A 27,023-nucleotide genomic window follows, 5' to 3' on the forward strand; every position below is an offset into this window, starting at 1 on the left:
ATATTTATGATAAAAACAAAGACAAAAGGCAAGGATTTTTCCAATTTTGTTTCTTTGTATCATTGAAACCACCTAAATAATTGAGATATCGAACGATGTTTTAATTCCGGTGCCATAATAGGTTACATTCGAACTTAATCCCCTACGGATTTAAAACAATGTATTTTTTTTCCCGCATATAATGCAAAAATTGAAACAAGTTTGTGCCCTGAAAAAATCGATTTTTTTATAGCTTAAAAAATGATTTTTTCATACGTGCAAATATGAATTACGTTATGTGCTTTTAGGTATTATTAAATGCAATTCAACATGTTAAACAATGATGTGGTATAAACAATGTGCCTGTGTCATTTGTGTGCAAGTCTTTAATTTCTGATTATTAAGTTATGATGATAGAGCATCAGACATTGCAGATAGGATAGTAAAGACTGGAACTCACAGATCAAGTCCAACGAAAGACGTGCGATTTGTTAAAACGCTGAATTTTTCTTCCGAATCTAAAGTCAGCATGAGTTGACCTCTCTTTTCACAAATGTCTTTTGCCTCATTCCATGTAGCAATCTTGTCGAAAATTGTGACGTCATCAAGCACCAACAACTGGCTTTTTATTCCTGACAAATAGAGATGTGAAATCTAAATATGTATGACACGATTATAATCTAAAGCGATATTCATGTTACTGAAAAATGAAATTAAAGGCCTATAAATGCTAAAAAAAAAAAGTGAATAACGAAAATGTGGCATTTCAAAGTAGGCGGAAAAACTAATAATGTAAAAAGAATTTATAACAGTTATAATCCAGAAAATACGGAAATGTATCATCGCCTCTTGATTTTGTGTTAAACTTTCAAATGGCAAAATTGGTGTCATCTTCTTATGAAATGTATAGAATGTCGAAATAATGTCGACTTGTACAACGATATAAGAACAAGTCGATATATTTAGATAATTTAACCACTTATTTCAAGATTCTTTGACTTCGATAAAATCATAATTTTATTTTGTGTTACAAATTTGTTGCATTAATACAAATGCGTAGAAATTTTCTCACAACTCTTTAAAATGAGAATTCATCATGTTAAAATAAAACAACTGTTTAGGCTTTCGCGTTCATATATTGATGATTTCTGGTCTGTAAACAAGGAATGCTAACTAAAGTGTGTTGTCTAAAGTTTGAGCAACAATATAACTAAATTTGGTAATATCATAATATATAGCTAAATGCATATATACTAGCTACCTACATTTTGGTTAAATATCTATGATACTGTTAGTAATACAAAACGAAGATTCTGAAGCTTGAGCCTTTTGTCTTTTGTGGATTATAACCAGGATTCCGAATTATATGTATACATGAAGTGTTCTACCTCAACATCATTTGTGATCATTCTGAAACAGATAATTAAATGATATATCGGATAATGAATGTCCTCATTTTGTCCTGGATGTTCTGTCAAATGCAAGATGTAAAAGTTTGAGTTTGATACGGTCATCTGCTCCTGCTTCCAAGAACTAGCTAAAATTTTATCAAGAAAACTATATATTCAGCTAGGGAAAAGAGGGAGTGGAATCTCTTGGTTGGTTTGACTTCTCTAATTTGACGGCAACGAAATAGCATTATGGAACTCACGAAGAATACAGTTGCTTAAAATCTAAATAACTAATACTTAACATAAAATTGGTTTTTTTATAGAGCATTTATTCAAACATCTGAAAAATAAAGAATTGTAACAGCAATTTTGATGAATGAGTAAATGCATTTTAAGTAAATTTCGGCAAATTTTGATTAAGCAGAGCTTGGATTATTTGCTTTTAATAATATCTTTGCGTTGATTATTTCTTGAGCAAAATTTTTTGAAACATAAAAATATAATATTCCTTAAAACCACGCACTTCATGACCTCGCACGGACGCGGACAGGACTTGGATCTCAAGGTAGTTATATTTACATTCAGTGTATATTTCCCCTTATGTTTGCATTGGAAATCTGCGACGTTCAATTTCCTTTGAATACACTTAGCTTATTCATGTAGGAATACCGGACACGACCTTATAAATGGCATCTCGATACTTTAACTGAAACTCAAATTCAAACTGAACTTAGAAGATTAACAAATAAGTTATTTGTTTTTTTAATACTTTTATTACTTTTATTACTTTAATACTTTTTAATTGTAAATGCTGCAGAATCTAGGTAGGCGATTTTCACATCAAAATGTTTAGGAATAAATATATCATTTAACACAAAATGCAAATTTGAACTGAAAACATTGCTTCCATCACAATTCGCATAGTTTTCTCGTAGACACACTCTTATTTACTAATTTTTTTCTAGCTACTGAATTTATTCCTCATGCTGTAACAGACATTTTTATTATAGCAATGACTAAAATTTTTCCAACTTAGTTAATGCAATAGCATGCAATTTGTAGCGATCGAATTTATTTCTTACACTATAATGAAACTTTTATCTGCGACGACTTTCTTTCGCGATTCACAAGGGATTGACTGTTTTATATCACTTTATATCACATATTGCGACCGAGCCTCTTTCAGGAATACTGGACATGATCTTATAAATGGTAAAATACAGAGAAGAAAAACATGTACATTGCATTTGGGAGGAATTCGCTAACCTAGGAATTAAAACATCTGTAAAAAAAAAAAATCATACCATTAATCTTCATTGCAAAGATTTCTTAAAACATATAGTCATTTGTTTGATAAGAGTTCGTAAAACTTTTTCACTTACCGAAAATTTTAATCCCAAGAAAAATTCCAACTAACAAAAAGAGAAAACAGCTCATTTTGCCAAGAAGTATTTTCGAAGCCACAGGAACACCTTGATCAATATACCCGTTGTAATGTTAACATTTCATATTTGCTCTGTAGTAGATGATGCAAATTCAATGACTGACAATATTGACTAGACATTGCAAAACAACAACCAATTTCCAAATTAAATGCTAAAAATGCTATTTTTTACAAGTAGGATTTGAAATACCAGTTTCACAATCAGAACTATCTAATAGAATCTACTGTAAAAAATATCAAACTGCCCCATTTTCTTCGTGTATTGTCTGCATAATTGATTTTATTATCATTTTGCCACGTGATAATCGATGTCAATATAAATGAATCAGACACTTTAGAATGCTCCTCCGATACAACGTGAAAGTCATAACAATTAGTTTGATAAAACTAATCATTCTTTGGGACTATTACCTTGTTTTTATCTGTAATTTTACAGGTCTTGAATGGGTCAGCTAGGGCACTTTTGTCATATCACCAAAGATGACTTTTAAGTTGTGATACTTGGTTTTAATTATATTTGCTATTCCAGAAGTCCGCTGATTTTTCAATATTCAGGGAAATTACCTTACATTAAAACGATAAGAATCCTCTAGTTCCTGCCATTAGAGTGTCTTCTATTACTATGCATAATAAACTATACTCCTCCTATCTCTGAATGCCATAAATTCACGTAATTATACTCCAATTGCTGACATTAAATTTGACATCAGTTTGATTTTTTTCTCTGCAGTCTATGAGGCTGAATATTACATTATTTTGCTATTATGTCTCTCTGTTTTTCTTTTGTTGGTGAAATACAGCATTTTCAAATGTCTCCATTTGGGTTTTTTTGATCAACAAATGAGAAATTGATTTTAAACGATTCGGGTTTTTTTTTTTTTTTTGGGGGGGGGGGGGGGGGGGGTGGTGTTCGTCCTTTCCCCGAATTTTCTCGAAACCTATTTAGCACATAAGTAAGATATATATTGCTTGTTCAATTCTCTCATGCTTGTTACATGTATATTCCAAATGCATTGTTAGACTTGTAGTGGATGTATAGTATTGGCCTTGGTATCATTGAAAACTTCAAATAAATGACAATTACATTTCAACATAAGACAAAATAGCATGTGCCCAATATGTGCTGGGCGTTGTTTCAACAGTGATTCAACGTTGATATTTGTTGATAACGTCAATAAACAAATTCCACATCGTTCAACAATAACCTTAAATTGTTGTAATACTGATTATACAATGCAATTTAATTAAAGCAAGTTTTAGTCTAAAACGGATTAATTATGTAGTCTAAGAAATGAATATATTTTGATATTTTTCATTGTTTTTAAGGTGAAAAAACACTCCTAGAAAAAGTCACACAAATTAACAGTCATTATTTGATTACGAAAATATGATGATAAATAAACTGTACATATGTCAAGTAAGCAAAAAACTTGCAGTTAGTGGATAAAATGAATATCTAAAAATTTCTGTACGTAACAACAAAAACCCCTGCGAGATTCAAACTCGGGATGTAGATCATTCAATAGTAAAAATACCACGATTTCTCCTTTGAAACACTTCCTTTAGTGTGTCAAATGCATACATGGCTAAAATAAGAAAGTCTATAGGGATTTTGCATTGCAACAGACATGAAAGTACCCTGATTGTAACGTAAAAATTGTGCGAGGTATAGGTATTCCGAGTGACTTTCGATTGAAGAAAATATTTCCCATATGAACTCAGTAAGAAATTTGTTTTCGTTCTTGTGAATTTTTCGAGTGAAAAATGATAGAAGGCCAATAAAGATATCTTGAATATCGATTTCAATTGTATTTCGTTCACAGGTATGTGAATGATTTGTTTTAAAAAATCGTCCAAACGGGTTCCATATACCTACCAACATCTATAAATAAATGAAAGACCAACAAATATAGAATAAATCCCAACAGCTAACATTTTTCTTATGCTTTATCTGAAATTTAAACCAAAGTAATAAAAGTTTGCACATCTCTGTAAATGTTCAATTGATCAGCATAAACAAAACATTTCATATTTTAACATCTTTTTAAGAACCACTGGACCAATTTCAACCAAACTTAGCACAAAGCACCTTTAAATAAAGGGGACTCAAAGTTATAAAAATTAAGGACGCTTCGCGTCGGTTGACAATGGTTTCCTCGGGGTGTCAATTTCAACTGTTACCCTCCCAGGCACTATTTATATAATGTCGACATGAAGCTTATTTATGTTAACATGCGAAATAAATATGTTGACATGCAACTTATTCATGTCGACATCAACTTAGTTATGTTAACATGCGAGATAAATATGTTGACATGCAACTTATAAGTTGCATGTCAACATAACTAAGTTGCATGTTGACATAAATAAGTAGCAGGTGAACATAATTAAGTTGTATGTCGACATAAATAAATAGCATGTAAACATAACAAAGTTGCATGTTTACATAAATAAGTTGCATGTCAGCAAATTTATCTTCCATGTTAACATAAAACAACAATTATGTTAATAATTGTATTTATGTGTTGAATGCTATAATTTTATTTGCTTATTTATTGTATTTTTCATGTTTATGTTTGATTAGATAAGTTGCATTTCTTTCCCAGACCTTGTAGTGGTCGTTGGCCATATTATGTAATTTCCCTGCAGTGGTCACTGTCCATGTCTATTTTTAGCCCAAATTCTTAGTCTAAAAACCTCCCAGTGACCTATCATGTAATTGATAAAAATCCAATGGTGAAATTCTCCCCAAATTTAATTTAATAGCCAATCAAATTAAGCGATACGGTAACGTGGTTTGATGCGGTCAGTATCTGACCGGTGAGATTAGGGTCATTCTGTCTTCATCTCTGATAGTGTTAGCACGAGTAATGTTTTGATACACCCACCACCATCCCCGTTTCACCACTCCAATATTCGAAAGTTGCATACATGTACAAAATATTGTTCTTTTGCATATGGCATATTTTATTTTTGAGGTGCCATTTTTTTTGCTGATTTGTATATACTGTATATAATTTTGAACAAAATATTGTTTTTCTGTATTTTAAGGGGATCAGCATATTGATAAGTTATTTAACATTTTGTGTGAACAGCTTTGGGTCTGATCCCCTACTATGTTGTTTATATTTTTCTTTACTTTCGTCATTTTTAATAAATGACATATTTCATCATGCACAAGTGTTGAGTTCATTTATCAGACAGCAAAAACTGAGCTGCGGTGGGGTTGTGCAGCATGAGAAAACATAAATAAGTTGCATGTTGACATCACTAAGTAGCATCTAGCATCTTGGATGTCACATATGGGCGATATTTAAGATTTTTTGAGATTTTTTAATCTTATTTGATTGCAATTTTCTTTCGTGTAAACATAGTTGTGTTGCATGTTGACATAACTATCTTTCGTGTCAACATATTTATCTTGCATGCTGACATATTGGATAGAAAAATAACTTGCACACAAGGGGCATAGATATGCCACCATGATAAAGCAAACCTTTAAAACCTTCTTCTCAGAGAGTAATCAGCCAGGAAAGCTGAAACTTGCATGAAAGCATTTTCAGGTCGTATAGATTCAACGTTGTGTGAAATCTTAGGGTTATATAGAATTTGAAGAATCGTTAAGAAATGATACAACAGGACAACCATCCCGATGTACTATCTTAGGTCCATTCAAACGGAAGATCTAGTCTAGGAATCAAGGACCGGTTTCTATGCATTTTTATTATACATTTTTTGTTCGATAGAAAAAAAACAGTGGGCCTTTGTAAAGGAGAACAGGACATGAATATACAACTGAATATCGCAAACAATGTACGCACAGCTATCAATAAACATCAGAGAAATTATCGTCGAAACATCGATATCACTAAAGATACATATTTCAAAGCTTTGCTTTTTATCCCCTCGAGCAACTTATTGCGAGGGGGATATAGCATCGCTGCTCTGTGTGTGTGTGTGTGTGTGTGTGTGTGTGTGTGTGTGTGTGTTTGTAAGCACCTGAATACCACTACACTAGTATGAATACACACGTTTTATCCCACTACATTTTTTCTTCCCACTACATGCACCCGTGTAGTGGGAAGTAAAATCATTCGGAAACGTTATTTCTCATCGTACTTGATTCAAAAAGTATAAAATCGGACTATGTTTGGGTTTCCGGTGTGTATGTGAATTTTTTAACACGCATCGTGGAGTCCATAAGAGTACTTTACACACTTTCCTCCATTGGATATAAATAGCGCATGCGCAATCGGAACTTCCTATTCGAAGATGGAAATAATTGTTTACAGTAAGTATCATTTTTTTCTTCGATATCTAGGGAATTATATCATTCTATTCTAATAGATAAATCTGGTAAACGACTATAACAAGGTCAGGCATTGTCTTTCCTGTTAAGTTTTTCACTGATAAGAGAACACGAGATCTAATTTTGACATCATGCGATTGCCATATTCATAATCAAAGAAGGGATCGTAACTTATTTAGAATTAAAATGTGTCTATTTTATTTCAAGATTTATTTAATTATGGAACAGATTATTACTTACATTTTAAGGGATATATCAGTACCTTCTTAGTGGCCGAAATTCGGCCCCATTCCTAATCAAAAATAGGTGATATTACTCTCAATTTAGCGGTATTTTTTCCCAACTGGTTAACACTGAGCCTATATTTAATTCTTTTAAATAAATAATATGTATTAAAAGCAAAATATGTGATCTTTTAACCTCAATTAGCAAAGCTTTTATCACAATACCTGTTTAAAAACATTCTGTAAACAATGCCAACTTTTAATCCTAATTTCCTCTATCTTTCTAAAAAAAATCATAATGCTGTGTTCTGTGGAATCGTTATGCTGTTTCCACATACATGTACTTGATTGAAATTTGAGTAAAATAAAATGAAATAAGCATCATGAGTTATTTTGGATATAAATTTGATTTCAATTAGTGATATGTATTCTTTCATCAAAGGGCAGTACATATACATCAACGATTTTTTTCTAGTTATTAGAATCAGATTTCTGGTTAAATACCTTTTCAATTGTACAATTTCATTAAAAATACGGATGAATTACGTTACATATATTAATACCAACATATTAGGGAAAGTTACTTTAAAAAAGTGATTTAGTAGGAAATACTGATTTTTATCATTAAAATGAAAAGTATGAGTTTTCTCATGGGGTTAAATTTCAAAATAAATGATATTTTACTTAAGCTAATGGTGATTATTTCTTTATATTAGTATGATCTAAGATAAGGTTTGGGTACAGATAATGATCCAAAAAGATTTAGAGAGTTCCCTAAGTGTACAGATTGATTTTAGAATGTTAAAATGAAAAGTACAGGTTTCCTCATTGGGGTCTAAGTTCAATAGAAAAGGATTTTAACTTAAACTAATGATGATCATTTCTTAACATTAGTGTAGTTTAGGATAAATTAGGGTACACATATTGATTAAAACAGATTAAGATGGTTTCCTAAGTGAATAAGTATACTGAATTCATAACGTTTGAATTAAAATTATGGGTTTCTTCATGGGAGTCTAAGTTCAATAAAAAAGGATTTTTACTTAAACTAATGGAGATTATTTCTTAGTATTAGTGTAATTTAAGATAAATTAGGATACAGATATTGATTAAAAAAATTTAGGGGGGGGGGGGGTCCTAAATAAATACTATACTGATTTTATAATGTTAAAATGAAAATTAAGGGTTTCCTTATGGAAGTCTAGTTCAATAGGAAAAGATTTTTACTTAAACTAATGAGGATTAATTCATAGTATTTGTGTAATTTAAGATAAATTAGGGTAAAAATATTGATTGAAAAAGATTTAGGGGGTGTCCTAAGTGATCAAGTATACTGATTTTAAAACGTTAAAATGTAAAATTATGGGTTTCCTCATGGGATTCTAAATTTAACTGGAAAGGATTTAACTTACACTAATGGTGATTATTTCTTAATATTAGTGTAATTTAGGATAAATTAGGGTACAAATATTGATTGAAAAAGATTTAAGGGGTTTCCTTAGTGATTTAGTTAACTGATTTAAGAGCGTTAAAATGAAAAATATAAGTTTCCTCATTGGGGTCTAAGTTCAATAGGAAAGGATTTTTACTTAAACTAATGATGATTATTTCTTAACATTAGTGTAGTTTAGGATAAATTAGGGTACAAATATTGATTGAAAAAGAGTTAGACGGTTTCCTAAGTGAATAAGTATACTGAATTCATAACGTTAAAATGAAAATTAATGGTTTCCTTATGGAAGTCTAAGTTTAATAGGAAAAGGTTTTTACTTAAACTAATGAGGATTAATTCATAGTATTAGACTAAGTGTAATTTAAGATAAATTAGGATACAAATATTGATTGAAAAAGATTTAGGGGGTGTCCTAAGTGATCAAGTATACTGATTTTATAACGTTAAAATGTAAAATTATGGGTTTCCTCATGGGATTCTAAATTAAACTGGAAAGGATTTAACTTACACTAATGGTGATTATTTCTTAATATTAGTGTAATTTAGGATAAATTAGGGTACAAATATTGATTGAAAAAGATTTAAGGGGTTTCCTTAGTGATTTAGTTAACTGATTTAAGAGCGTTAAAATGAAAAATATAAGTTTCCTCATTGGGGTCTAAGTTCAATAGGAAAGGATTTTTACTTAAACTAATGATGATTATTTCTTAACATTAGTGTAGTTTAGGATAAATGAGGGTACAAATATTGATTGAAAAAGATTTAGACGGTTTCCTAAGTGAATAAGTATACTGAATTCATAACGTTAAAATGAAAATTAATGGTTTCCTTATGGAAGTCTAAGTTTAATAGGAAAAGGTTTTTACTTAAACTAATGAGGATTAATTCATAGTATTAGACTAAGTGTAATTTAAGATAAATTAGGATACAAATATTGATTGAAAAAGATTTAGGGGGTGTCCTAAGTGATCAAGTATACTGATTTTATAACGTTAAAATGTAAAATTATGGGTTTCCTCATGGGATTCTAAATTAAACTGGAAAGGATTTAACTTACACTAATGGTGATTATTTCTTAATATTAGTGTAATTTAGGATAAATTAGGGTACAAATATTGATTGAAAAAGATTTAAGGGGTTTCCTTAGTGATTTAGTTAACTGATTTAAGAGCGTTAAAATGAAAAATATAAGTTTCCTCATTGGGGTCTAAGTTCAATAGGAAAGGATTTTTACTTAAACTAATGATGATTATTTCTTAACATTAGTGTAGTTTAGGATAAATGAGGGTACAAATATTGATTGAAAAAGATTTAGACGGTTTCCTAAGTGAATAAGTATACTGAATTCATAACGTTAAAATGAAAATTAATGGTTTCCTTATGGAAGTCTAAGTTTAATAGGAAAAGGTTTTTACTTAAACTAATGAGGATTAATTCATAGTATTAGACTAAGTGTAATTTAAGATAAATTAGGATACAAATATTGATTGAAAAAGATTTAGGGGGTGTCCTAAGTGATCAAGTATACTGATTTTATAACGTTAAAATGTAAAATTATGGGTTTCCTCATGGGATTCTAAATTAAACTGGAAAGGATTTAACTTACACTAATGGTGATTATTTCTTAATATTAGTGTAATTTAAGATAAATTAGGGTACAAATATTGATTGAAAAAGATTTAAGGGGTTTCCTTAGTGATTTAGTTAACTGATTTAAGAGCGTTAAAATGAAAAATATAAGTTTCCTCATTGGGGTCTAAGTTCAATAGGAAAGGATTTTTACTTAAACTAATGATGATTATTTCTTAACATTAGTGTAGTTTAGGATAAATGAGGGTACAAATATTGATTGAAAAAGATTTAGACGGTTTCCTAAGTGAATAAGTATACTGAATTCATAACGTTAAAATGAAAAATATAAGTTTCCTCATTGGAGTCTAAGTAAAATAGGAAAGGATTTTAACTTAAACTAATGATGATTATTTCTTAACATTAGTGTAGTTTAGGATATATTAGGGTACAAAATATTGATTGAAAAAGATTTAGACGGTTTCCTAAGTGAATAAGTATACTGAATTCATAACGTTAAAATGAAAATTAATGGTTTCCTTATGGAAGTCTAAGTTTAATAGGAAAAGATTTTTACTTAAACTAATGAGGATTAATTCATAGTATTAGTGTAATTTAAGATAAATTAGGATACAAATATTGATTGAAAAAGATTTAGGGGGTGTCCTAAGTGATCAAGTATACTGATTTTATAACGTTAAAATGAAAATTATGGGTTTCCTCATGGGATTCTAAATTTAACAGGAAAGGATTTAACTTATACTAATGGTGATTATTTCTTAGTATTAGTGTAATTTAGGATAAATTAGGGTACAAATATTGATTGAAAAAGATTTAAGGGGTTTCCTAAGTGATTTAGTATACTGATTTAAGAGTGTTAAGATCAAAAGTATGAGTTTCCTCATGGGGGTCTAAGTTCAATAGGAAAGGATTTTTACTTAAACTAATAATGAACATTTCCTAGTTTTAGTGTAGTTTAGGATAAATGAGGGTACAAATATTGATTGAAAAAGATTTAAGGGGTTTCCTAAGTGAATAAGTATACTGAATTCATAATGTTTAAATTAAAGTTATGGGTTTCCTCATGGGAGTCCAAGTTTAATAGGAAAGGATTTTTACTTATACTAATGATGAATATTTCTTACCATTAGTGTAATTTAGGATAAATTAGGGTACAAATATAGACTGAAAAAAAATTTAAGGGGTTTTCTAAGTGAAAACATACTGATTTTAGAATGTTTAAATAATAAGAATTATTTTTCTAATGAGGTCTAAGTTCAATAGGAAAGAACTTTTACTTAAGCTAATGCTGATTATTTCTAAGTGTTAATGTAGTTTAGGATAAATTAGGGTACAAATATTGATTGAAAAAGATTTTAGGGGTTTCCTTAGTGATTTAGTATACTGATTTAAGAGCGTTAAAATGAAAAATATCAGTTTCCTCATTGGGGTATAAGTTAAATAGGAAAGGATTTTTACTTAAACTAATGATGATTAATAATTTTCTTAACATTAGTGTAGTTTAGGATAAATTAGGGTACAAATATTGATTGAAAAAGAGTTAGACGGTTTCCTAAGTGAATAAGTATACTGAATTCATAACGTTAAAATGAAAATTAATGGTTTCCTTATGGAAGTCTAAGTTTAATAGGAAAAGGTTTTTACTTAAACTAATGAGGATTAATTCATAGTATTAGTGTAATTTAAGATAAATTAGGATACAAATATTGATTGAAAAAGAGTTAGGGGGTGTCCTAAGTGATCAAGTATACTGATTTTATAACGTTAAAATGTAAAATTATGGGTTTCCTCATGGGATTCTAAATTAAACTGGAAAGGATTTAACTTACACTAATGGTGATTATTTCTTAATATTAGTGTAATTTAGGATAAATTAGGGTACAAATATTGATTGAAAAAGATTTAAGGGGTTTCCTTAGTGATTTAGTTAACTGATTTAAGAGCGTTAAAATGAAAAATATAAGTTTCCTCATTGGGGTCTAAGTTCAATAGGAAAGGATTTTTACTTAAACTAATGATGATTATTTCTTAACATTAGTGTAGTTTAGGATAAATTAGGGTACAAATATTGATTGAAAAAGAGTTAGACGGTTTCCTAAGTGAATAAGTATACTGAATTCATAACGTTAAAATGAAAATTAATGGTTTCCTTATGGAAGTCTAAGTTTAATAGGAAAAGGTTTTTACTTAAACTAATGAGGATTAATTCATAGTATTAGTGTAATTTAAGATAAATTAGGATACAAATATTGATTGAAAAAGATTTAGGGGGTGTCCTAAGTGATCAAGTATACTGATTTTATAACGTTAAAATGTAAAATTATGGGTTTCCTCATGGGATTCTAAATTAAACTGGAAAGGATTTAACTTACACTAATGGTGATTATTTCTTAATATTAGTGTAATTTAAGATAAATTAGGGTACAAATATTGATTGAAAAAGATTTAAGGGGTTTCCTTAGTGATTTAGTTAACTGATTTAAGAGCGTTAAAATGAAAAATATAAGTTTCCTCATTGGGGTCTAAGTTCAATAGGAAAGGATTTTTACTTAAACTAATGATGATTATTTCTTAACATTAGTGTAGTTTAGGATAAATGAGGGTACAAATATTGATTGAAAAAGATTTAGACGGTTTCCTAAGTGAATAAGTATACTGAATTCATAACGTTAAAATGAAAATTAATGGTTTCCTTATGGAAGTCTAAGTTTAATAGGAAAAGGTTTTTACTTAAACTAATGAGGATTAATTCATAGTATTAGTGTAATTTAAGATAAATTAGGATACAAATATTGATTGAAAAAGATTTAGGGGGTGTCCTAAGTGATCAAGTATACTGATTTTATAACGTTAAAATGTAAAATTATGGGTTTCCTCATGGGATTCTAAATTAAACTGGAAAGGATTTAACTTACACTAATGGTGATTATTTCTTAATATTAGTGTAATTTAGGATAAATTAGGGTACAAATATTGATTGAAAAAGATTTAAGGGGTTTCCTTAGTGATTTAGTTAACTGATTTAAGAGCGTTAAAATGAAAAATATAAGTTTCCTCATTGGGGTCTAAGTTCAATAGGAAAGGATTTTTACTTAAACTAATGATGATTATTTCTTAACATTAGTGTAGTTTAGGATAAATGAGGGTACAAATATTGATTGAAAAAGATTTAGACGGTTTCCTAAGTGAATAAGTATACTGAATTCATAACGTTAAAATGAAAAATATAAGTTTCCTCATTGGAGTCTAAGTAAAATAGGAAAGGATTTTAACTTAAACTAATGATGATTATTTCTTAACATTAGTGTAGTTTAGGATATATTAGGGTACAAAATATTGATTGAAAAAGATTTAGACGGTTTCCTAAGTGAATAAGTATACTGAATTCATAACGTTAAAATGAAAATTAATGGTTTCCTTATGGAAGTCTAAGTTTAATAGGAAAAGATTTTTACTTAAACTAATGAGGATTAATTCATAGTATTAGTGTAATTTAAGATAAATTAGGATACAAATATTGATTGAAAAAGATTTAGGGGGTGTCCTAAGTGATCAAGTATACTGATTTTATAACGTTAAAATGAAAATTATGGGTTTCCTCATGGGATTCTAAATTTAACAGGAAAGGATTTAACTTATACTAATGGTGATTATTTCTTAGTATTAGTGTAATTTAGGATAAATTAGGGTACAAATATTGATTGAAAAAGATTTAAGGGGTTTCCTAAGTGATTTATTATACTGATTTAAGAGTGTTAAGATCAAAAGTATGAGTTTCCTCATGGGGGTCTAAGTTCAATAGGAAAGGATTTTTACTTAAACTAATAATGAACATTTCCTAGTTTTAGTGTAGTTTAGGATAAATGAGGGTACAAATATTGATTGAAAAAGATTTAAGGGGTTTCCTAAGTGAATAAGTATACTGAATTCATAATGTTTAAATTAAAGTTATGGGTTTCCTCATGGGAGTCCAAGTTTAATAGGAAAGGATTTTTACTTATACTAATGATGAATATTTCTTACCATTAGTGTAATTTAGGATAAATTAGGATACAAATATAGACTGAAAAAAAATTTAAGGGGTTTTCTAAGTGAAAACATACTGATTTTAGAATGTTTAAATAATAAGAATTATTTTTCTAATGAGGTCTAAGTTCAATAGGAAAGAACTTTTACTTAAGCTAATGCTGATTATTTCTAAGTGTTAATGTAGTTTAGGATAAATTAGGGTACAAATATTGATTGAAAAAGATTTTAGGGGTTTCCTTAGTGATTTAGTATACTGATTTAAGAGCGTTAAAATGAAAAATATCAGTTTCCTCATTGGGGTATAAGTTAAATAGGAAAGGATTTTTACTTAAACTAATGATGATTATTTCTTAACATTAGTGTAGTTTAGGATAAATTAGGGTACAAATATTGATTGAAAAAGAGTTAGACGGTTTCCTAAGTGAATAAGTATACTGAATTCATAACGTTAAAATGAAAATTAATGGTTTCCTTATGGAAGTCTAAGTTTAATAGGAAAAGGTTTTTACTTAAACTTATGAGGATTAATTCATAGTATTAGTGTAATTTAAGATAAATTAGGATACAAATATTGATTGAAAAAGATTTAGGGGGTGTCCTAAGTGATCAAGTATACAGATTTTAGAACGTTGAAATGAAAAATATTGGTTTCCTCGTGGGAGTCCAAGTTCAATAGGAAAGAATTTTTACTTAAACAAATGATGAATATTTCTTAGCATTAGTGTAATTTAGAATAAAATAGGGTACAAATATTCACTAAAAAAAATTTAAGGGGTTTCCTAAGTAAAAACATACTGATTTTAGAACGTTAAAATAGAAAGTATGGTTTTTCTCATGGGGGTCTACGTTCAATAGGAAGGAACTTTTACTTAAACTTATGGTGAATATTTCTAAGTGTTAATGTAGTTTAGGATATATTAGGGTACAAATATTGATTGAAACAGATTTTAGGGGTTTCCTATGTGAATAAGTAGACTGAATTCATAATGTTGAATTAAAAATATGGGTTTCCTCATGAGAGTCAAAGTTCAATAGAAAAGGATTTTTACTTAAACTAATGGTTATTATTTCTTAGTATTAGTGTAATTTAGGATAAATTAGGGTACAAATATTGATTGAAAAAGAATGAAGGGCTTCCTTAGTGATTAAGTATACTGATTTTATAACATTAAAATTAAAAGTATGAGTTTCCTCATGGGAGTCCAAGTTCAACAGGAATGGATTTTCACTTAAACCAATGATTATTTGTTCTTAGTGTTAATGTAATAAAGTATAAATTAAGGAATAAATATTGACTTAAAAATATTTAGGGGGTTTCTTTAAGTGAATATTAAGTATACTGATTTTAGAACGTTAAGAACGTTTAGAAAATTATGGGTTTCCTCATGGGACTCTAAATTTAACAGGAAAGGATTTTACCTAAATTAGTTGTGATTATTTTTTAGAATTAGTGTAATTAAAGATAAATTAGGGTACAAAAATTGATTGAAAAAGATTTAAGGGGTTTCCTATGTGATCAAGTATACTGAGTTTAGAATGTTAAAATGAAAAGTGTGGGTTTCTTCATGGGGGTCTAAGTTCAACAGGAAAGGATTTTTACTTAAACTAATGGTTATTTTTTCTTAGTATTAGTGTAATTTAGGATAAATTAGGGTACAAATATTGATTGAAAATGATTTAAGGGGTTTCCTTAGTGATTTAGTTTACTGATTTTATAACCTTAAAATGAAAAGAATGATTTCCCTCATGGGTGAGGAAGTTTAATAGGAAAGGATTTTTACTTAAACTAATGGTAATTATTACATAGTATTTGTGTAATTTAGGATAAATAAGGGTGCACATATTGATTTAAATAAATTTAGGGAGTTTCGTAAGTGATCAAGTATTCTGAATTTATAGCATATAAATTTACTCATGGGGGTCTAAGTTCTAGTAGGAAAGAATTTTTACTTAAACTTATGGTGAATATTTCTTAGTGTTAATGTAATTTAAGATAAATCAGGGTAGAAGTAAAAATCCAAGAATATTTATGAGGTTTTTGGAGTGAATAAGTAAACTGAATTTTTAACGTTGAAATGAAAAGCATGGGTTTCCTCATGGAGGTCTATTTAGTTCAATAGTAAAGGATTTTTATTTAAACTATAATGGTGATATAGGTTTTTTTTAAAATAATCAATTACATGTACATAATATCTACTGATTTTTTCAAGTTAAAAGCAAAAGATATTGGTTTCCTCATGGGGGTCCAATACTATACAAAAGGATTATTTTATATACTCACGGTGATTATTTCGTTGCATTAGTGAACTCAACATGTAACGGATATTATTCTTCTTTTTTACATTTTCTTTTAGAGACTCTCAAAACCAAAAATTTTGTTTGCAAATAGTGACTGATGTGCCTTATGATGTAGATCTTGGATATTGTGCTTTTCCAGGTAATGAACAAATTTTTTTTTTCTTATTGTAAACAAACACATGCTTAAGAGAGAGAGAGAGAGAGAGAGAGAGAGAGAGAGAGAGAGAGAGAGAGAGAGAGAGAGAGAGATTAGATTGAAGGGGAGAAATAGTGAGATGACTTAATACAGCTTATTTGTATAAATGAAATAATTATTTTTATTTAGATATTTTACCTGAATGTCACTACATGCGTGTAAATAACTAAATGTGATGTCAATTTGAAAGAGAAAGAGAGAAGTCGATAGACACTAAGTTTGATTTAAAGGAATTAGATTGGAAGGGATAGAGGAAGAGAGAGAGAGAGGAATTATTGAAAAAAAAAATGAAGCATTTTTTCTATTTAGATATAATACATGAATGTCACTACATATGTGTAAATAACTAAATGTAATGTCTATTTGAAAAAAGTCAGAAAACTTGATAGAAAATAAGAAACAAAGGAATTCGATTGGAAGGGAGAGAGGAAGGGAGAGGATTTATTACAACTTTTTGTTTAAAGTGAGGCAATTTTTTTCTATGGAGATACTTTACCTGAATGTCACTACGTGTGTGTAAATAACTAAATGTTATGTCAATTTGAAAAAGAGAGACAGATAACTTAGGCGAAAATTTTTTTTTAAATTGGATTACGGATTTTTAATTTAAAAAATTGGGTCGGTAGGTCGAAAAAAAAATAAAAAAAAAAAACCTGGCAAACTTCCTGGCTACCCGTACTTCTGTCTGACGACTTTATTTCCAAAACTTTGAAACATGATACGTGGGTTCTTTCACTTTCAAGAACTTCTGACACCGCTTGCCCCACAGTATGTGTGGGACAACACCAGGCCTCTCACGCCCATTTTTCATACTGGGGTTGGGGCCAATGGAATGGGAAAAATGCGACGTTTTGATAGAAATTGGGATTTTTTTTCCCCTTGCTTAATGTACAGTCCCCAGAACAAAAACTAGGGTATATTGACAGGATTTTAAAGGTTAATTTTTTAAAAATTATTTTTAAAACTGGAAACGTGTGTATAGTAATGAGAAAGAAAAGAAGTTAATTCACAGTGTGTGATACAAGTTTGTTACTGATGATGTAAAATTTCCCAAAAGGTTTTTGTGTAATTACCAGCTATATGTTAAATGGCAAAGAAAATAATGTAACAGGTTTTTTTTAGAATTTAAAATTTTTTTTATCTTATTTGTATTAATGTAAAATTTAACCTATATTTGTTTATACCTTTTATAGATAAATTTTCTTGATTGTGTTAGCCTAATGACAATATTTATAAAATCAGTCTCTCTTCTTCTGTGTGTTTGGGGTATTAGTCCAACCCTTCGACCCACTTGCTACTTTTTTTTAGAGGATAGCTGTTCAGACAAACATTTTTATAATAATTTTAACATTTATTGCAGAATTATTAACTACTAACATCTTATCAACAAACTTTAATATCAGGATTAAAAGTAATAAACATCGTTTTTAAAATTACAGTCACCGTCTCTGAGGAAATTCTGGCTTAGTTACCGATCACAAGAAACAGTTTACAACGTGTTAGTGTCGCACATCTTCAAAGTGCTTTTATGACTGCTGAATATACAAGATATATATTTAGAATAAGTCTGGTTTTCTTTTAAGTTACATTATTAATATTAGGCAATCTCAAACTGGGAAAAACACAATCAATTTTGGGAAAAAATATGCCTTTTTCACGCCGAAAATCGGCCCCAATTATAGAGGATCGAGAGGCCTGATTACAGTGTTTCAAGGTCTTAAACGACGGTTTAATGTCATTTTTGCAAATGACAGATATGTGAAGGTACGCCATTTAAATGATAAAACATAAAACACCGTTAGACAACATGGCACGAATGTCATAGAGAAGTGCGTATTCCAAACCTGATCAATTTTAAAACTGAAAGTGTAAAAGTTAAGGTATTTTTTTCGCGAATGAAACCTATTTATGTGGTTTTTATTGATATTTTTCACCAGTCATTTTATTTTTTGTATTTCTTTTAATTTATGTCGGTCAGTAAAAAAAAATTTGGAAAAGTGCATTTTATTTTTTTTCTAAAAGTCAAAAAAATTCGGTCGGCGGATCCGTAATCCAACTAATAAAAAAACGTTCGCCCTAATAGAAAATATGAGTAAAAAAATCAGATTGGAAGGGAGAGAAGAAGATAGAGGACATGTTTTTTTGTTCAAATGAAGCAATTTTTTTCTTTAAAAATGTTTGCCTGAATGTCACCACATGAGTGTAAATAACTAAATGTGGTGTTAATTTGAGAGAGAGAGAGAGAGAGAGAGAGAGAGAGAGAGAGAGAGAGAGAGAGAGAGAGAGAGAGAGAGAGAGAGAGAGAGAGAGAAGTTGATAGAATTAGATCAAAAGGGAGAGAGGAAGAGAGGGGAATTATTAACATTTTGTTTAAACAAAGCATGTTTTTCAATTTAGATATTTTACCTGAATGTCACTACATGTGTGTAAATAACTAAATGTGATGTCTTTTTGAAAAAAGTCAGAGAAATAGATATAAATTTAGAGATAAAGGAATTAGATCGAAAGGGATAGAGGAAGTGAGAGGACTTATTACAACTTTTTGTTTAAGTGAAGCAATTTTTTTTATGGAAATACTTTACCTGAATGTCACTACATGTGTGTTTATAACTAAATGGAATGGCAATTTGAGAGAGAGAGAGAGAGAGAGAGAGAGAGAGAGAGAGAGAGAGAGAGAGAGAGAGAGAGAGAGAGATAAATAGAAAAATAAGAGAGAAAGAAATCAGTTTGGTAAAGAGAGAGAGATAGATAGAGGATGTATTAAAACATTTTATTCAAATGAAGCAATTTTTTTCTTTTGACATTTTTAGCCTGAATGTCACTACATTAGTGTATATTACTAAATGTGATGTTAATATGAAAAAGAGAGAGAGAAAGAGAGAGATGTCAATAAGAAATAGAAGATAAAAATGTCAGAGTGGAGGGGAGAAAGGAAGTGAGATGACTTAATACAACTTTTTTGTATAAATGAAATAATTTTTCTATTTAGATACTTTACCTGAATGTCACTACACACGTGTAAATAACTAAATATGATGTCAATTTGAAAGAGAGAGAGAGAAGTTGATAGACACTAAGTTAGATTTAAAGGAATTAGATCAAAAGGGAGAGAGGAAGAGAGAGGAATTATTAACATTTTGTTTAAACAAAGCATGTTTTTCAATTTAGATATTTACCTGAATGTCACTACATGTGTTTAAATAACTAAATGTGATGACTTTTTGAAAAAAGTCAGAGAAATAGATATAAATTTAGAGATAAAGGAGTTAGATCGAAAGGGAGAGAGGAAGTGAGAGGACTTATTACAACTTTTTCTTCAAAGGAGATAATTTTTTGTAATTTATTGAGAGACTTTACCTAAATGTCACTACATGTGTGTTTATAACTAAATGTAATGTCAATTGGAAAATAGAGAGAGAATTTAATTGAAAATAAGAGAGAAAGAAATCAGTTCGGTAGAGAAAGAGAAAGATAGAGTATGTATCAAAACTTTTTGTTCAAATGAAGCAATTTTTTTGCCTGAATATCACCACATGAGTGTAAATTACTAAATGTGATGTTAATATGAGAGAGAGAGAGAGAGAGAGAGAGAGAGAGAGAGAGAGAGAGAGAGAGAGAGAGAGAGAGAGAGAGAGAACAAAAGGAAATAGAAGATAAAGAAATCATCTTGGGGAAAGATAGGAAGTGATACTTAATACAACTTTTTTGTATAGATGAAATAATTTTTCTATTTAGATACTTTACCTGAATGTCACTACACGCATGTAAATAACTAAATGTGATGTCAATTTGAGAGAGAGAGAAAAAAAGAGAGAGAGAGAGAGAGACAGTAAGTTAGATTTAAAGGAATTAAATCAAAAGGGAGAGAGGAAGAGAGAGGAATTATAAAATTTTGTTTAAATTAAACATGTTTTTTAATTTAGATATTTTACCTGAATGTCACTACATGTGTGTAAATAACGACATGTGATGTCTGTTTGAAAAAGTCAGAGAAATTGATAGAAATTAAGAAATAAAGGAATTAGATCGAAAGGGAGAGAGGAAGTGGGAGGACTTATTACAGCTTTTTCTTCAAAGGAGGCAATTTTTTTTTATTTATTGAGGTACTTTACCTGAATGTCACTACGTGTGTGTAAATAATGAAAAGTAATGTTCATTTAAAAGAGAGAAAGAAGTTGATAGAAAATAAGTTAAAGATAAAGAAATTAAAGCGGAAGAGAGAGAGGAAGTAAGAGGACTTATTAAAACATTTTGTTTAAATCAAGGGATTTTTGTTCTATTGAGATACTTTACCTGAATGTCACTACATGTACATGTGTGTAAATAACTAAATGTGATGGCAATTAGAGAGAGAGAGAGAGAGAGAGAGAGAGAGAGAGAGAGAGAGAGAGAGAGAAATCAGTGAAATTGATAGAAACAAAGTTAGAGACCAAGACATTTTTGCAGAAGGTAGAGAGGGAGTGAGAGGACTTATAAAAGAAATGTGTTCAAATGAGAGAGAGAGAGAGAGAGACCATGTAGAACATAATAACAGCAGCAATATTTGAACACTTTTATAAAGGTCAATTATACATTTCTAAAAACTTCCTTGTATAACAAAACATAACCTTTTTTTATAAAGAGTAAAAAAAAGTAAACAAAATGTTTTTTTTATGTTTATTATTGTCTTATGCTTTCAGGAAAAATATCCAAGCTACATGAGGTTTCCTGAGAAAAGTGTTTGTCTCACATGGAAAAGCCATTGTCTAAGATTATACATATTAAGGTAAATGTATAAATTAAATGTTCTTTCTTAAAAAGAAATATGCACGAGAGAGAGAGAGAGAGAGAGAGAGAGAGAGAGAGAGAGAGAGAGAGAGAGAGAGAGAGAGAGAGAGAGAGATTATTATCTATATTGTATTATATTATTTATATATATGTCATAGAGTGTAGAGCGGATACGATGCCCCTGTGAACTGAGTTAAGGCATTAAAAAAATTGAGAGATAGGGAAAAGTTAAAATAGAGAGAGAGGAAAATATTGTGTGAATTTAAAGTTTAAAGTGAATTTTTAACTTAATGCCTCTACATGTGTTTTTCATTGATAGTTATGAGAGAGAGGGACAGAGAGAGAGAGAAAGAGAAAGATAGATAGATAGATAGAGAGAGAGAGAGAGAGTGAGTAGTGATACCTTTTAGTATTGCATAACATCTGAAAAAAGTACACTTAAAAGTCTTGCTTTACAGAGATGAAACACATTCTCAGAATTTTTATTTTGACAAGTATTTTTGTGTTGCAGCACCAGTGTTCAGACAAAGGTTAACTTCCTAGATAGACGATTGAGGACCAATAGTGTCAACGGAAAAAAATCTACGCCATGAATATTGCTTTAATCAATACTGGTTTAGAAATGATAATGAAATTCTGGTACATTTTTTATTGATCGTGTGGTTTCATGTATTCTCCCAAAATGAGGATATGAGAGAATCAATACACTTTTTACGTGTACATGTACGTGTAAATTCAGTAGCATTGAAAGTTGGGTTACACAATGTACATATTTTGCTGTTTTAATGTTCCTAAACGATCATATTGCCTTGTTCATATTAATATTTAGATGTTTTAGTAATACTCAATAAAAAGTCAGAGTCTAATGTTATGTCTTAATTACTTTCATAATCATTGATATTCATTTTTATTTAATGTATCAACATCACTACGTCAAAAAAATACATGCGCGGATCCAAAAAAAACTTCAGGGGTGTCGGACGGTTATTTGAGTTTGTCCGGAGGGGGGGGGGGGGGGGTCCCAGGCATATTTTTGGTAATTTTATAACGTAATTTAAAGAAATTTGAATTTTGCAAGGGGGGGGGGGTCCAGACCCCCCTGACCTCCATCTAGATCCTAGCATGAAATAAGCTTAGCTAATGCATGATCTTGTTTTTGTATATGCCTTGCAATATTATGTAGAAATAATCCATGTGATTGAGCATTTTGGTGTGAATAATTGCATGAATTTTTATATCATAATCTGTAATTTTACCATTAAAACTAGTGTTCTACTCAGTAGTTGTGCCGTCAATCTGTCTTTAAATAACCATACAGCTTTGGCTGAAAATGAAAGATGATGGATGCTTGTATATGCGTGTGATATACATGTACATGTAGGTAGAAGTGGCCTGTGATAGGATTTCTCTTTCAATGACTAAACTGCCACGGTCCATTAGTTGTTCTAATAACAACGTTCGGTTTTAGCTATTCAAAAATTAAAAAAATAATTGAAAAACAAATAATTGGGTTTATTCAAAGATTTATAGGTTTGTTACATGCACCTTGAAATATTTCGCACTTTGAAAATAAATCAAAGTGTGTTACTAGTAATTTTGGAACCAGTTAAACACGCTTTTAATTTTTTTTCAAAGTGCGTTGATATCGTCGATATTTTAAAAAACTGTTCAGGATTTGGTCCAAATAATTGATACTTTTATTGATATACAATAACTGATTGTTTTAACCTTGGTTTGATATTGTTTAGCTCAATGGGATATATTTAAAAAAAAAAAAGAACCCAATGCATTCTCAGCTTACTTTATAAACAGTTCTCGATTAGAATTTTTTTCTCATAAGCTTACGTAGTTTGACAATTTACACAAGAACAAATCAGGAGTTTTAAATTATCCAAATATGACATAAACTGCATCGCGTAGCAGTTGCCTTTTCCTTTTTTGTCTATGCAGCAAAATTAAAGTACTTCTTATCTGATACATTGGGCTATATCAGAAACGTTTACTTCAAGTTGCTGAATATCATACGTTTTGGATAGAAATATAAGGGGTAGGCAACCTTCTTCCTGAAATCAATTACTAGTAAATGATGCACTGGTAATTGACCTGTACGTATGATTGGTTAACCCACACCCACCCCCGTTCTCAAAGACGGTTAATGAGATTTACTAGTGTTAACAATTCATCATACTATCAGCAAATTAGAAATTCAATTCCAGGTTTTTTTATTTTAACATATTTTTTCAAAGTGCGTTAAGTGTTTCGATAATAAAAAATGTTGAAGTTCCTTCATAACGCACTTTGAAATTTTTTTTTTCAAACTGTGTTTGCTTAGTCCTAAGTATAACGCGTTTTAATTTTTTGAGTGTGTACTTTTCTCAAAGTGCGTTGCCACATACGTTATTTAAAATCCACTATAAATCACAAAACTTGTGTTCTATAATTCTTTAGAAACTGTACAAAGAATGTATGGTGTATCAAATCATTTGATAATGAGAAGATGGGACAAATAAGTAAATTTAATGTAAGTAGTCAGTTTCATGTGTGTATTTCAAACCTGACAATGTAGTGAGAATCATGTGTGTCTAACTGGTGGGTCACGTGGTCTGATGTAGTGGAGTTCAGGGGGAAACCCAAATTTTTAATATAATGAATTTACGAATTATCAGCCCCCTAGGCTAATAAGAGTAGACAGTCTTTTATAAATTTGCTCAAATTTTTTCTTCACGACCCTTAGAAAATAGTGAAGTGACTTTCTGGTGAAAAGTCATGTGTAGTGAGTTTCATGTCTTTACGAGTGTGTGTGTGTGTGTGTGTGTGTCCATTTCAGCCTTTTTAGCAAAATTTAAAAAAAAACTCCCATGCATGTGTATCAAACTTCGTACACTTCATAAGCATGTTTAAAGGACAAACCCTTTTTATTTTCAAGGAATTCCGTTATATATTTTTTAAAATATCGTTAAAATTACAACACTAAGAAATTTTATGTACGACTTCCGGTTCGTGAAAGTAAACATTTCAAATCAACAACTTGATATTTTGTTGGATGTAAGTCCTGTAAAGGTAACAAGCGAACATTTTTGAGAAATGGGGAGTTGAAAAGATGTCCAAAGTGAAAAACTGAAGAAAGCAGGAGATTAAGTTCACGCAAATTTAATCGAAACAAGCAGCCATGTTAGCCGAATTTCGGGCTATATTTAACGAATTTCTTAAGAGAAGAATAGGTTCATAATTCAGCAGAGACTTTGACAAATACCGTTAACATGATTAACCGGGAATTTATTTCATGTAAATCGCTGAAGACATGTTACTCTTTTTGAAATATTGTGGTTAAAATTAATACATGTTAACTTGAATTTTCTCATAGAGCAGACTATAAGATCGCCAGATGTTAGCTACGTTTCCTTTTCAATATGAAACTTAAATTTGCCTACACTAATTGTCTACATGCGTAATGCATGTCACTGGATAAAGAGAATTTATCAAACTATATTACTAAAGTTTAAGGTTGAATAACACCTGGAAAAGGTCACTCAAATTAAAAGGAATTATTTTGATAAATAAAGATATAATGATAAATAAACTGTACAAATGTCAAATAAGCGAAAAATTTGTAGTTTGGGAATAAAAAAATGAATATCTTAAATAATTATTCCAGTAAGTAACAACAAAACCCCCCCGCGGGATTCGAACTCGGAATGTACGGATCACTCGGCTATGGAGTAAGTTACATGTTACAGTTCATAATATCCTTTTAATAAAACGAAATGTCGTTTCGATCAGCGGTCAGCCATTTTGTGATGATGTGTTTTTCCACCTTAACACGTTTGAGGTATGTTTTCCCTAGTAATGGGACAAATTGTTCATCCACGTAAATGCACCCATCCCCCATGGATACACACAGAGCGTGCATGGGGGTAAGAATAAACGAACTATTTCAATTCAAACGGTTTTTAGCAAGTTGAATATTCGGTCTCTTCAATTACATGTTTATTTCCGAATAATGCATTTCACCACACAATATATTCATTTCGCGAGGGGATGCTCCGCTTTGCGGTGCCCTTGTTTTGTTTTGTTTCTTGATTGTTCATTTTTTGATAAGTTAAAAAAATGAAATTTATCATTGATCAAAATGTATTTATTACCTAACAATTCCGTTTGAAGATCCTCTTAGAATCAACACTTAGCTATGCATTTCAGGTTCAATTTGTGCATTTTTTTATGTCTTGGTAATTAACTTTGTAAACTGCAGCTGAGAGTTAAATCATTACTTATAATAAAAATATGTGACGTAGAGAATAGCATTTTAAAGCATGTTACAATAACTTACAAAACACACCAGATAACTTATACTAGTAATTGTAATTGTGACAAAGGGAGCAAGAGAAAAACGATAGTTGTCACTTGCGAGCAATTCCAGGGATGCCATTGGCTAAAGCAATCGGAGCATTGCTCGGTTATTTCCTACTGCAAGTGAAGAAACAGTTTTTGAAAAAACTTCAAAATTGTTCCTATGTAAAACTGAACACCTTAATGTAACCCACCCTGTCCCTGAATATAACGATTTTGTTAAGTTTGAATCTATTCTTTATGAGGTTGATTTCACCAAGTTACAGATTGGTTTTGGAAAAAAACACAGATTTTTCTATTCGTAATCCTTTGTAAAAATTGGACACTCCATTGTGGCCTCGACCTACCTCAATATCATGATTTGCACAAATTTGAATCTACTCCTCCTGAGGAAGCTTCTACGCAATTTCTTTTGGCTAAATGGTCTTTAAGAAGACAATTCTCTCTCTCTCTCTCTCTCTCATGATCACTGCGCGTTGTTCCGTTCACACCGTAGGAATTAATGCTGCAGAAAGCGGTGGATGGGGGTATGTGCTTCGTAAAACAATCTTTAATGATTTTTGGATGATAAAGCATTTAATGCTAAATCAACATTTGCAACACCACTCAAATGATTCCATTGCTGTTCCTATTTATTGAAACACCAGTCCACCCCCCCCCCCCTAAGCCTATCCAATAGCGATATGTTTCTTTTCTGCATTATATTGCAAAAACAGGTCCTTAAACTAGCTAGCCCCCCTTACTTTTTTTCAATCTGACTATCGACGAAAGCACGGAGAAATTGTCAACATTTACACTGAAGTCAAATCAAATTTGCATTAACATTACAGATGTACTAGAATGCATTATCACGTCATTAACTTTTGGTCCTGATAATAAGGGATCATACCTCTGCAATTTCAAACTAAGTTTTAGTCAAGAAAATTCGATTAGTCAACTGTTTTAGGCTTTGAGCGACAAATGATTACTTCGGCATCAAAGTAACATATATCTGAA

The 27,023-nt window shown here is 30.3% G+C and overlaps 1 protein-coding gene and 1 long non-coding RNA gene across 2 annotated transcripts in view; one reads left to right on the top strand and one right to left on the bottom strand.

Moving 5' to 3' along the window:
• The window catches only part of LOC105331018 (uncharacterized), a 79,780-nt gene that overhangs the window by 8,316 nt on the left and 44,441 nt on the right, over positions 1-27,023 (bottom strand). Inside the window, exon 3 of the mRNA XM_066080197.1 lies at positions 440-611. Coding sequence (XP_065936269.1) covers positions 440-510 — 71 coding nt within the window. The 5' untranslated portion in view covers positions 511-611. The remainder of the gene's footprint in view (positions 1-439; positions 612-27,023) is intronic.
• LOC136274070 (uncharacterized) lies at positions 6,945-22,669 on the top strand. Its single transcript, XR_010712362.1, has 4 exons — positions 6,945-7,105; positions 16,774-16,856; positions 21,593-21,678; positions 22,192-22,669. It is a non-coding gene; the product is annotated as an uncharacterized lncRNA (long non-coding RNA).

Source organism: Magallana gigas, chromosome 3, assembly GCF_963853765.1.
Source record: "Magallana gigas chromosome 3, xbMagGiga1.1, whole genome shotgun sequence".
In the NCBI taxonomy this organism is placed as follows: Eukaryota; Metazoa; Mollusca; class Bivalvia; order Ostreida; family Ostreidae; genus Magallana; species Magallana gigas.